General features: G+C 40.6%; 1 protein-coding gene across 1 annotated transcript in view; it reads left to right on the top strand.

Annotated features, from left to right (window-relative positions):
- psmc6 (proteasome 26S subunit, ATPase 6) overlaps positions 1 to 13,793 on the top strand; it is a 29,371-nt gene that overhangs the window by 12,086 nt on the left and 3,492 nt on the right. Inside the window, exons 6-10 of the mRNA XM_068708600.1 lie at positions 8,714 to 8,828; positions 9,099 to 9,186; positions 10,150 to 10,211; positions 10,295 to 10,418; positions 11,968 to 12,029. Of these exons, the coding sequence (XP_068564701.1) occupies positions 8,714 to 8,828; positions 9,099 to 9,186; positions 10,150 to 10,211; positions 10,295 to 10,418; positions 11,968 to 12,029 (451 nt within the window). The remainder of the gene's footprint in view (positions 1 to 8,713; positions 8,829 to 9,098; positions 9,187 to 10,149; positions 10,212 to 10,294; positions 10,419 to 11,967; positions 12,030 to 13,793) is intronic.

The following is a 13,793-nucleotide window of genomic DNA, read 5'->3' as shown; positions in this document are numbered from 1 at the left end:
AGCGACTTACAATAAGTGCATTCAACATTGGTAATCAAAAGAACTACTAGTCACCAGAAGTCATAAGTACATTTCGTTTTCCAAACAAGCATCTAAGAGCATGAAGCAGAGCGTAACTCAGAGCCAAAGTACAGTGCAGAAACAAGAAAAACAGTTAGTGCTATAAGTAATACGAATACAATAAGTGCAACAAGCTAGTATGAATACAATAAGTGCTAAGTGGAAGGCTCAGGGTAGCACTTCCTGAAGAGGTGGGTTTTCAGCCTGCGCCAAAAGATGGGCAGTGGGAAGTTCATTCCACCACTGTGGGGCCAGGACAAAAAACAGCCGTGACCGGGTCGATCGGCCACCAGGACCTCTGAGCAACAGGGCAACCAATCGCCCCGAGGCAGCAGAGCGAAGTGGTCAGGCGGGGGTCTAGGGCTTGACCATGGCCTGGAGATAGGAAGGAGCTGTTCCTTTCACTGCCCTGTAGGCTAGCACCAGAGTCTTAAACTGGATGCAAGCTCTTACAGGTAGCCAGTGTAGAGAATGGAGAAAGGAAGTTGTGTGGGAGAACTTGGGGCGATTGAACACCAGGCGAGCTGCTGCTTTCTGGACAAGCTCCAGAGGTCTGATGGCCGACGCCGGGGCTCCGGCGAGTAGAGAGTTGCAGTAGTCCAGGCGGGAGATGACAAGAGCCTGGATGAGAACCTGCGCTGTCTCGTCAGTGAGGAAGGGACGAATCCTCCTGATGTTGTAGAGCAGGAATCTGCAGGAGTGTGTAACGGATGAAATGTTTGCTGAGAATGACAGTTGGTCATCCAGGGTCACACCCAGGTTCCTCGCAGTCAGAGTTGGCGTCACCACGGTATCATCAATGGTGATGGACAGGTCCCGGTGCGGGCAACCCTTCCCCGGGAGGAACAGTAGCTCAGTTTTGTCTAGGTTGAGCTTGAGGTGGTATGTCGTCATCCACTTCGAGATGTCAGCCAAGCACGCAGCGATGCGCGTCTCCACTTGGGTGTCACCGGGGGGAAATGACAAGACCAGCTGGGTGTCATCGGCATAACAATGGTAGGAGAAGTCATGCGAGCGAGCGACTATATCAAGTTTTATTAATGCTGCAAACATTGGGGAGAATTTTAGGAAAATGTTCCATAATTCCTGGGGGGCTAATCATTTTGGCTTCAACTGTACCCAGCATGCCGTTCGGCGGTGAAATTTTGTAAATGTACAATTATTAGCGCAAGTAATATTCCGGCGGAGCTTAGGGATCTGATTGGCTTTTTTGTAGAATAGGCGGAGATGGACATGTGTGTCGAATTTCAAGTAAATCGGACACAATGGGTGAGTTGCTGCAAGGCAAGGCTCGCTAGCTATGGGGCGCTAGCGAGCAATTTTTTCATACTCAAGCATGGAACACATAAATTATCAAATTTTCCCGCAGTCCTGATATGCTCGCCAAATATGGGGAGTTTTGGGATATGATAAAGCCCCCAAAAAGGCAATTCATTTGAGAGAAAAAGAATAATAATAATAAACATTAGAATAACAATAGGCAAGCAGCATTGATCGGGCCCTCGCAACTTCACGCACGTCGAGGGTACTGGCAGGACTCTGGTTGACGCGGCCATGCATTTTTGTGACCATCATACACTGCGTGCACGAGTTAGATGATATTTCCTGCGTCAACCAGCAGCGTAGCAAGATCATGTTGCCAGGTCTTAAGCCTCAAATGTTTTGAGTGTACGTCCGATACGATCATAAATGTAAGCCTGTTAAGATCATTAAGAAAATTAATGTGCGTGAATGCGCTTCAGTGTTTGTAACATAACAGACTGTCAGTTTACTGGGATGGGGTTCAACTCCCTGCAGTGTCTTGCTGATTGTATTTGGAATTACATGAAAGTTAACAGAACAGTAGTGTCATTTGCTTTTACTTGAAGACTTTAATCTAACACTGTTTTCATTTTAAGCTCTTCTATAACTTTAGATTGTAGTGTGAAGCATTCATTGTAACATTTAACCTGATTCTCATGTAGAAACTCTGGACAGATCATTTATACTAATGCCCACTGACATGGTTTGAGAACCACTGTTATCTAACTTTTGCTCTCCAAGTTTGCACATATTTAGATCAGAGAAGTCTTTTTCTCATGGTGTGCCCACAAACCCTTTTATTAAGTTCAGTGTTTGGGCGGCTGTAATTATAGAATCCTGCTTACGTCTGTGGTTGCCAGTAGGTGGCGCTATGACTATGAGTTAATATTGGCATGCAGAAGTCCTAAAATCATGACAGTAATCAAGCATGTCAAGTTTGGGACAGTTTTGATAAAGTACAGTTGAGTTACAACAGCTTGATGGATGATGGCGAACCATGTAAAATGGCCGCTACACCAAGTCCATGTTGTTTGATGAAACCTCAAGCTTTTAGTAACTTTTAATCGCTACGGTCTTTTGATTGTTCTGACCAAATTTTAAGCTGATCGGATTAATGCCAAAATGGCTGACTTACGGCTGGGTTTTGAGCATTTTTAGCCCCTCAAAAACACATTTTTGTTTTTCATGGCGAAGAATGCATCGCCACGGCAACGGCCTTTCACAAAACAACAAGCTTTGAGTAACTTTTAATTACAAAGGTCTTTAGATTGTTCTGACCAAATTCTAAATTGATCTGATTATTCCCTAGGAGGAGTTTGTTTAAGTAGAGCGCCCGGAAATGCCAAAAACGACACTAGAAATTCATACAAAATTCTAAATGGCTGACTTCCGGTTGGGTTAAGGGCATGGCCCCAAGAGACTTTTTTTTTTGGTCCAGATGTGATACACGTGCCTTCCAAATTTTGTAAATCTATGTGAAACGTACTGCAAGGACTCCTTCGTAGAAGTTTTGTAGGGGGCGCTATCGAGCCGACTCTGAAGCATTAAAATCACATCAGATAACTACATTCAGGATTTTAAATGTGTGTGTGGGACAAGTTTGATTATGTTTTGAGTATTTATAGCCCCTCAAAAACACCTTTGTTTTTCATGGCGAAGACTGCGTCGCCACGGCAACAGCGTTCGACGAAACATCAAAAGCTTCATGAACTGGCATTATGAACTGGCATTCTTACATTTGTGTGGCACTAATTTGATGTTTATCTGATTTACCTACTAAGAGAAACAAGCCAAAGTATAAAGACTTTAACTTACTGTTACCAGTAGGTGGCGCTATGACTATGGTTCAAAATTGGCCTGCAGATGTCTTCAGGCCTGGAGTCTAATCAAATACGTGAAATCTGGTAAAGATCTGATGATGTGGAGTCGAGTTACATCAGTTTATTCGTTCATGGCGAAGGATCGAAATTCGCCGAGCCGCCACATCGCCGCCCTTCAAAAACTTCTTACAATCTTCACAATGAAGCATTATCAAGGTCTTAAGACTTTTCTGACAACATTTGAGAGGGATCTGAATAATCTGTGAGGAGCAGGATGTCAAAGTACAAAACCTATAACTTCTTGTTGCCACCAGGTGGCACTATTACTATGATTCTAAATTGTCATATAGATGTGTTCAGGGTCAGGATGTTATGACATTTGAGAAATTTGGAGCAGATTAGACAATGGTCGGCCGAGTTACAACAACTTCCCTTTTCATGGCGAATGGTGTTTTTTGCCGCCACGCCACGGACACATAGTTCGATAACTTTTTGATCTTTGAGTATCGTTTCACTGCCAAGGTCTCAAGAGCATACTGACCAAATCTGAAGGCAATCGGGTTTAATCTCTAGGAGGAGTTCGTTAAAGTACGGTGCCTTGAAACGGTCCAAAAACGTCATAAAATTCAAAATGGCCGACTTCCTGTTTGGTTTAGGATATACCTCCTTTTGACTTTTTTGTACATCCCATCACGTTCCACATACCTACCAAATTTCATACAGCTAGGTGAAACCCAAAGTTGGGGCTACTCTGTAGGGGGCGCTATCGAGCCAAAATGTCATGCCGCAGCTGGACACCCCAATAATACTGGAATTTTCACCACGATTGAATTTTGTGCCAAATTTCAAAAGATTCCCAGTATCCCAAGCACCTCCTTTTTGCGATGAAACTGGTACGATATTAATAATAATTAAAGCTGCAAGCAGCATTGATCGGGCCCTCGCAACTTCACGCACGTCGAGGGTACTGGCAGGACTCTGGTTGATGCGGCCATGCATTTCTGTGACCATCATACATTGCGTGCACGAGTTAAACAGTATTTCCTGCCTCAACCAGCAGCGTAGCAAGATCATGTTGCCAGGTCTTAAGCCTCAAATGTTTTGAGTGTACCTCCGATACAATCATAAATGTAAGCCTGTTAAGATCATAAAGAAAATGAATGTGTGAATGTGTTTCAGTGTTTATAAAATAACAGACCGTCAGTTTACTGGGATGGGGTTCAACTCCCTGCAGTGTCCTGCTGATTGTATTTGAACTTACATGAAAGTTAACAGAGCAGTATTGTCATTTGCTTTTACTTGAACACTTTAATTTAACACTGTTTTCATTTTAAGCTCTTCTATAACTTTAGATTGTAGTGTGAAGCATTCATTGTAACATTTAACGTGATTTTCATGTAGAAGCTCTGGACAGATCATTTATACTAATGCCCACTGACATGGTTTGAGAACCACAGTTGTCTAACTTTTGCTCTCCATGCATCTTAGTTTGCACATATTCAGATCAGAGAAGTCTTTTACTCATGGTGTGCACACGATCCCTTTAAATAAATTCAGTGTTTGGGCTGCTGTAATTAAAGAATCCTGCTTACTTCTGTGGTTGCCAGTAGGTGCTGCTATGACTATGAGTTAATATTGGCATGCAAAAGTCCTAAAATCATGACGGCAATCAAGCATGTCAAGTTTGGGACAGTTTTGTCAAAGTACAGTTTGAGTTACAACAGCTTGGTGGATGATGGCGAACCATGTAAAATGGCCGCTACACCAAGTCCATGTTGTTTGATGAAACCTCAAGCTTTTAGTAACTTTAATCGCTACGGTCTTTAGATTGTTCTGACCAAATTCTAAGTTGATCGGATTAATTCCCTAGGAGGAGTTCGTAGTACAGCACATGGAAATGGAAAAAAACAGGAGAAATTCATACAAAATTCAAAATGGCTGACTTCCGGTTGGGTTTAGAGCATGAACCCCTAAGACTTTTTGTTAAGTCTACATGTGATACATCTGCTTACCAAATTTTATACAGCTAGGTGAAACGTACTGCGAGGGCTGCATCGTCAAAAAATTGTAGGGGGCGCTATCGAGCCAACTTGCCGCTCTGAAGCATTAAAATCACATCAGATAACTACATTCAGGATTTTAAATGTGTTTGACAAGTTTGGTTACGTTTTGAGCATTTTTAGCCCCTCAAAAACACTTTTGTTTTTCGTGGCGAAGAATGCGTCGCCACGGCAACGGCCTTTCACGAAACAACAAGCTTTGAGTAACTTTTCATCACAAACATCTTTAGATTGTACTGACCAAATTTGAAGTCGATCTGATTAATTCCCTAGGAGGAGTTCGTTAAAGTAGAGCCCCTGGAAATGTCTAAAACGACACTAGAAATTCATACAAATTCCAAAATGGCTGACTTCCGGTTGGGTTTAGGGCATGGCCCCAAGAGACTTTTATTTAAGTCCACATGTGATACATGTGCCTACCAAATTTTGTTAATCTATGTGAAACGTACTGAGAGGGCTGCTTCGTCGAAATTTTGTAGGGGGCGCTATTGAGCCGATTTAACACTCTGATTGAATAAAATCATATTATAGAACTACATTTTGGCCTTGTGATCTGTGTGTCAAGTTTGCTTGTGTTTCGAGCTTTTTTAACCTCTCCAAATGACCATCGTTTTTCACGGCGAAGACTGCGTTACCACGGCAACGGCGTTTGACGAAACATCAAAAGCTTAGAGAACTGGCATTATGAACTTCTTACATTTGTGTGGAACAAATTTGATGTTGATCTGATTTTCCAACTTAGAGAAACAAGCCAAAGTATAAAGACTTTAACTTACTGTTGCCAGTAGGTGGCGCTATGACTATGATTCAAAATTGGCTTGCAGATGTCTTCAGGCCTGGAGTTTAATCAAACATGTGAAATCTGGTAAAGATCTGATGATGCGGAGTCGAGTTACATCAGTTTATTCGTTCATGGCGAAGGATCGAAATTCGCAGAGCCGCCACGTCGCCATGCTTCGACAACTTCCTGCAATTTTCACAATGAAGCATTATCAAGGTCTTAAGGCTTTTGTGACAAAATTTGAGAGGGATCCGATTAATCTGTGAGCAGTAGGGTGTCAAAGTACACAACCTATGACTTCCTGTTGCCACTAGGTGGCGCTATTACTATGATTCAAAATTGTCATATACATGTGTTCAGGGTCAGGATGTTATGACATCTGAGAAATTTGGAGCAGATTAGGCAATGTACAGCCGAGTTACAACAACTTCCTGTTTCATGGCGAATGGTGTTTTTTTGCCGCCACGGACACATAGTTCGATAACTTTTTGATCTTTGAGTATCGTTTCACTGCCAAGGTCTCAAGAGCATACTGACCAAATCTGAAGGCAATCGGGTTTAATCTCTAGGAGGAGTTCGTTAAAGTACGGCGCCTTGAAACGGTCCAAAAACGTCATAAAATTCAAAATGGCCGACTTCCTGTTTGGTTTAGGATATACCTCCTTTTGACTTTTTTGTACGTCCCATCACGTTCCACATATCTACCAAATTTCATACAGCTAGGTGAAACCCAAAGTTGGGGCTACTCTGTAGGGGGCGCTATCGAGCCAAAATGTCATGCCGCAGCTGGACACCCCAATAATACTGGAATTTTCACCACGATTGAATTTTGTGCCAAATTTCAAAAGATTCCCAGTATCCCAAGCACCTCCTTTTTGCGATGAAACTGGTACGATAATAATAATAATAATAATAATAAAAAACATTAGAATAACAATAGGTCCTCCGCTCCGACTACGTCGGTGCTCGGGCCCTAATAATAAAAAACATTAGAATAACAATAGGTCCTCCGCTCCGACTACGTCGGTGCTCGGGCCCTAATAATAATTCCTACAGTTTCAATAGGGACCTCGCGGCCCGACGTTGTCGGTGGTCGGGCCCTAATTAGAATAGCAATAGGTCCTCCGCTCCGACTAAGTCGGTGTTCGGGCCCTAATAATAATAATAATAAACATTAGAAGAACAATAGGTCCTCTGCTCCGGCTACGTCGGTGCTCAGGCCCTAATAATAATAATTCCTACAGTTTCAATAGGGACCTCGCGGCCCGACGTTGTCGGTGCTCGGGCCCTAAATATTACGTTCCTTGTAGCCAGCAAGTCATTTCTTTTATATGGCTATGACCTTTTTCTGTATAAAAGGCTGCCTCTTAAAAGCTAGAAATGTGATGAGGACTGGCTTGTGACTTTTCTTGAGCGTGGCACGTATGCATCCCTGCTCATGCTTGCTGTAGCAAGTGGCATTGAGTTATAATGGAAGTGTTATGGCATTCAAGCAGTGTCCTTTACACAGGACTAATGAACAATCAACACCAAATAATTTTTCATCACAGCAGATGTGCCACCAGAATCCATTATAGTGAATATGGGGTTGAAGCATCTGCTCAGACTTTCCTGTCATAATTATCCTTCATGGAAGTCAGGGTTTGCTCTAGGAAATAATTAAGCTGAGGTGGTAAGCCACCCAGATCTTTCCTGCTTCCTGATCAGTTCAACACACACGCTGTGTAAAATACTGCTACTTCTCCTTTCCCTGGAGGACAATGTTTTAATTATTTATTAATTTATTTATTTATTTACACACTACAGAAAAGGGAAAGTATTGAAGTAATACTTTCTTATTTTTGTGTAGGTTACTTATTGAGCATCTGCAAGTGTTTGCGTGCCTTGCAGAAAGAATTGCAGCTTATGAACCATTTTTTTTTAGTGTAAATATTTGTATGTTTTTCTCGCCACACCAAAAGAATATCAAGCAGTGACTTCCAAGAATGCAAGATATAAACCATGCATTTTTTGCACTGTTACACTCGTAAAGCTGTAAACGTTCCACAAAATATGAAAGTAAAAAGTGGCTTGATAAAGAGTAAACCATATACATACACAGCTGGTGATGGGTGTGTGATAGAGCGGCCACGGTGAAGGAATTTCCCTGCAGTGATAAAGATTAGCTCAACAACGAGATAAGTAGTATTATTGCCTTTTTATTTGCAATTAATTTTATTTATCCTAATTTCAGTGCTGTATAAATAAGCTTTATTGTTGGTCAATTATTAGCTATATCATTGTTTTTAAATGACAAATATGGCAGTTTTCAAACTTGCGTTAACTTATTGTTTAATGCAGAACACAGAAGGGCAATCAGGCCCAGTGGTTTTATCAGCTGAAATGCTTTGGTCGCGTCTAGTTGATATGATACGGAATATCCGCAGAAGTAAAAATATTGGCACATGGTAGAGTACTTGCTCAGGATGAAGGGAAGGCTGACGAGTTTTTAAATTCTTAGTGTCCGGAAAACCCCACACGCTCAGCGCCTCTTCACACTGTTGCGGTTGTAGCATAGTGGAAATACGCAGCGCTTCCAATACAAAGAATTAAAAAAAGAATGTGAACATAGGCGTTGTTGACATGTCTTTAGTGCTTTTATTCTGACAGCCCTGCCGTCTGCTCATAATGTGTTTCCTGTTCTGTCCAAGGTACCTGCCCAGAGAGGTGGACCCTCTGGTCTACAACATGTCCCACGAGGACCCGGGCAGCGTCTCCTACTCTGAGATTGGAGGCTTGTCCGAACAGATCCGTGAGCTGAGAGAGGTACAACAAAGCCAGCAATTCAAATCTTTTTATTATTATTATTTTTTCTTCTAAAAAAAAAGTATTATGTTACTCACATTGGGAAATGTGATGTGTGTGTTTAAGTTTAACAGAGGCTCCCATATGTGTTAGGAGGTAACAGTTGTATGTTTGTGTTTTGATTGGAGGAATACTGTTGTAGTTGGGAAAGACATTAAGACCAGATGATATATTTAGATTTTAATTTCTGTCAATTGAGTCCAAAAAAATGCTGCTGTTATTTGGTGGCAGGTGATTGAGCTGCCTCTGACCAACCCTGAGCTCTTCCAGAGAGTGGGCATCATCCCCCCTAAAGGCTGCCTGCTCTACGGGCCTCCAGGTCAGTGGTCCAGCGAAATAACACTCGTCTTTAAGCTTGATATTCTCCGAAATCTTCCTGGATTACTCGACACAGGCTTCCAAGCCTCGACACGGAAGGACACATCACTATTTGGCACTACTAAGAATTTAACAAACATGAAAAAACATGACGTAGATATGTTTGCAGTTTTCAAGGTGTATATTTCAAATTGCATCTATTTCACACATGAAAATAAAGTTCTGAAAACCGGCTGAATATCTATTATCAGAATCATTATTACTGTATTTTAACTGCTACTGTGTAAAGGGAATACTGCTGTTAAAAAGCACCTTATTTGTTTAAAGTGTTTGCAAACCAAATGTTATTGCACTTTTGTTCATATAGCAGTACTTTTAAAATAAAAGTGCGCAATACACTACTTTTGAATTAATTATTGAATTTTGCGCATAACGCGATTAATCACAGAAAATCATGCGATTAATCGTGATTAAAAATGTGTAATCGTTGCCCAGCACTAATTTACTCAAATGTAGATTTTTCTACAGTCCTGTTTCTAAAGATGCTAAAAACTAAATTGGCCTTTGTAAAATCTGACATGTTTTATAGTGCTTTTATCAGTGAATATTTGTCTGTCATGTCTGCAAAGCTCCAATCGAGTGTGCCTAGATACTAAAGTTCAGAGGTGCACTACCAAGCGCAGCAACCACTGGCAGAGCCTTTGCTGTGATTGCATTATTTACTTCACCACGGCGACCATAAACTATACTTAGAAGGCTACCAATCAGTGACATCCATGCATGCATATAACATTTTAGTACAAAATCATTTTTGAGCCTGTATTTGTTTCTGAGACACTAAGCCCTTTGTAAACCTATTTGCATATGTATATGAATTTTATGACACAAATGTCTTGTAAGTGTAGTTTTAAATCATGTGTTTGGATCTGTATCTGGTGTTGATGACAGATTCTGTCTGTAACAGGAACTGGGAAGACTCTTCTTGCCAGAGCAGTGGCTAGTCAGCTGGACTGTAACTTTCTCAAGGTGAGTATCGGCGCCGTGACAGGTCGGACTGCTACACTGTAGTCAGTCAGCTGATGCTGCGTGTGTGTGCTTGCGCGCTACAGGTGGTGTCCAGCTCCATCGTGGACAAGTACATCGGTGAGAGCGCCAGGCTGATCAGAGAGATGTTCAACTATGCCAGAGACCACCAACCCTGCATCATCTTTATGGATGAGATTGATGCCATTGGTGAGTGACACTCCGGTTTAGTTTTTGTCTTTCCTAGGGCTTTAGCATTTTCGGTTAGGCTTTGTTCTTTTAAGGGTATATGTATTTTCTCATCTACTCTGCATGAAGCTACAATGAAAGCTCTACAAATCTGAATCTTGTAGGCAGCTGTTGTCACTGATGTTAGCTCATACTAATGCCTTGTAAAAATGGATACAAAGATGAAAAAATCGATACTAAGATACGAAACCTTTCAGTGTGTTTTTCTTCATTAAATTTGAATTCCCTCGAAGCCCAGGATCCGATTAGACCCCATTACTAGAATATACAATATAACAACACAAATAAAATAGAACAAATGGAACAAAATAAAAACTGTGAATACACACTAGAAATAGGGTTAGGGTTATTGCAGTCAGAGATGGGCAGTATCTCTATTACTTGTAATTGAAATACGTATTTCAATTATTTTTGAGTATTTTGTAATTTGTATTTGATAGGGCCGATTAAAAAATCTAACGTAATTTGTAACAAAATACTTTAGAGTGGAGTAATTTTGTATTTAAAATACTCAAAATACTTTCTCCACGAATCAAAAAAACAGTTCACGAGTTCAGTCTTCAGATCTTCAAGTTCAACAGATTGTCTGTCAAGGTAAATATTTTATCTGACTGTGACAGACTGTGACTAGCTTGATGTATAATTTATGTCTGGGTCTGGCTACATAGCCTATTGTATATACATGGTAATGGTTATAATATCAAGCTAGCGATCGATGCTAACATGCTAATGACGCTAGCATGCTGTCTAGGCTAGTGCACAGCCAGTGTTTAGCAAGTTAACTTATCAGTCGAGTAGCTAGCTATAGGAAGAGGGAGATTGGGAGCTTGTATGCTCATGATAAACTTATCAAGAGATGTCTGACCATCTAATCTTGCACTGTATTACAAGTTATGCTGCTTCTCAATGTGAATGTCATAATGCCATATCAATTACTGGCAGATAATATAGTTCACAGTTAGCCAGGCTATGACAGTAGATGTCCATTTGTTAAAAAAAACATTAAATATCCAATTTATTTTAATTAAAAGGTATATTATGAAAGTATTCTTAGTTTTATTATTTTATACATTCTACAGTTGGCCAGGTGGACAACATGTCTCAGTACATTCTGTGACTGCTCTTACTTTTTGTGGGCTTCACCAGAGCTTTGTGTACATTATATAGCCCAAACCTGAATGCTCTGCTATACCAAATTGTGAGAAAACGGGAAATCCAGAAAAAAGTATTTCCTATATTTTAAATACAAAATACATGTATTGTATTTTGTTACATTTTCTGGCACCAGTATTTTGTATTTTATTACAAAATACATTTATTTGAGGGGTATTTTGTATCAAAATACATTTTGATGTATTTTTGCCCATCTCTGATTGAAGTCCTATTTGCACTGAATATACATACAGTTGTTCAGATTCTCCTCTTGGGGTTTAAATACTTGAGTTAGGACCTGCCAGCCTGTGTGTTGGGAATCATCACCGAATGCTCGTCATGTTTGTGTTCCCTGTAGGCGGCCGTCGTTTTTCTGAGGGAACTTCTGCTGACAGAGAGATCCAGAGGACTTTGATGGAGGTAACTGAGTCACTGAAGTGATGTCTTTTCTAGAACGTCATCCTTTAGAAAGTAACTCACAGGAATCTGTAGAGGGATTTTTCTCTGCTGCCTTTTTATAGAGCTCTTTCAGCTTCATTAAGGTGGTGTCTAATGCCTTGGAGTCAACAACTTTAACCTCAGTCATTATCTACAACAAAAGCCAAATCTACTGGAGTGTCATCCAAAGGAACAGCAGGCAGCAGTGAAATGGGCCCTTGGGTTTCTCCCGGCTCTGATAACTCAGAGGTCTGTGTGGGGAGGAAAACTGCTCTGCTCATGCCGAGCATCAGCTAGCTCGGCTGCACTTTGTTACTTATTTCACATTAATTTCCAAAGATTTCCTGCTGCACAGAAACCCTAAACTGCACCAGTAAAATGAGCTCTTAATTTTTTTGGTAAGTGCTTCTCCCTGTTTCCTCCACAAAGCCAGATAAGATTCACAAAACCTTCTTCAGTAGGTTTCTGAACACAACTGTATGGTCCCAGCACTGCTTTCTCCAATTCATGACAGTCTAAACCTCTGCAGTTGTCTAGAGATGCTCTCTGAACTGTATTAAGCTGAGGCACTTTAAAAAGAGGCCTGTTTTCTTTAGGCCACTTACTTTTCAAGGTTACAGAAACATTTAAACATTCAGTGTCTGAATGCTCTGTGGAAATACTGTACGGCAGACATGTCAACTCAAGGTCCCGTCATTTTATGTGGCCCGCGAATCCGCCAGCAAAAAAAATAAATACAAAAAATTAAAAGTTAGACTTAAAAAGAAAAATATTCCCATGGTCGAAATTATGAGATAGAAAGTCAAAATTATGAGATAGTTTTAATGCCGGCACACAACATGCTATCACAACAGGTGGACAGGAGAGGCAACAGCCCGTAAAGACGAGCAGTTACTTGTCTTTTTCATTAGCTGTTGATAAAAGCACAGACAACACGGATACAACATATATCATACATCTATCAATGTTTATAAGAGGCTGAAGGCAGACTTGACCGTCAGTGAGGAGCTCTTGGATGTAGCTGCCATGCACGGGACGGCGGGGAGGGACATTAGTGATGCAGAGAGAGGACAAAAATAGCTTTGAACAAAGTTAATGTAATTAACTTGTGCTTGATATTTGTCTTTGTTATTTTCTTTAAAAGTTGGATCTTTGATAGAGTAATGTGGGTTTGTTAACCCTAAATTAAAATGATTTATGTTTTAATAACAGAAATGTGCTTAAATATAATTTTACATTTATATAACTGCATCTATAATCTTTTTACATTTGAATAAACAATAATCAAATGCAGAGACAGTTATTTAACAATATGTTAGGGGGTAGTTACATTTATACAGTCTTACAGTTACAACTGGCCCTTTGAGGGCAACCATGATGCTGATGTGGCCCAGAGTGAAAATGAGTTTGACACCTTTGCTCTAAGTAGTGGAAACACTGATGAGAATTTTCTTTTAGGATCAAGGAGTAAAGAAGTTGTAGCATGACGTAGTGGTGCAACGGAACCTAAAACTCATGGTTCGGATCGAATTGCGGATCGGATCAGCACAAAAGAAAAAAACAGGGAAAATGTAACTTTTACAAATCCCTAAACACATTTTTTTTGCCTCTGATACTAATTTCCGATTATTGATGATCCATATTGTTGTTTGATATCAGCTGGTCTACAAGACTGCAGACTATTGTTTTGTTTTTTGCCACCGTCCCAAAAATAATTTCAGCCGCTCTGAAGTCAGTGTAAAGCAC

This window comes from Cebidichthys violaceus, unplaced genomic scaffold (genome assembly GCF_023349555.1).
Source record: "Cebidichthys violaceus isolate CVI_PGR_0920_01 unplaced genomic scaffold, fCebVio1.0.p SCAF_14, whole genome shotgun sequence".
Taxonomy (NCBI): Eukaryota; Metazoa; Chordata; class Actinopteri; order Perciformes; family Stichaeidae; genus Cebidichthys; species Cebidichthys violaceus.
Note: the sequence above shows the minus strand (reverse complement) of the source record. Positions and strands in the feature narration are given on the sequence as shown.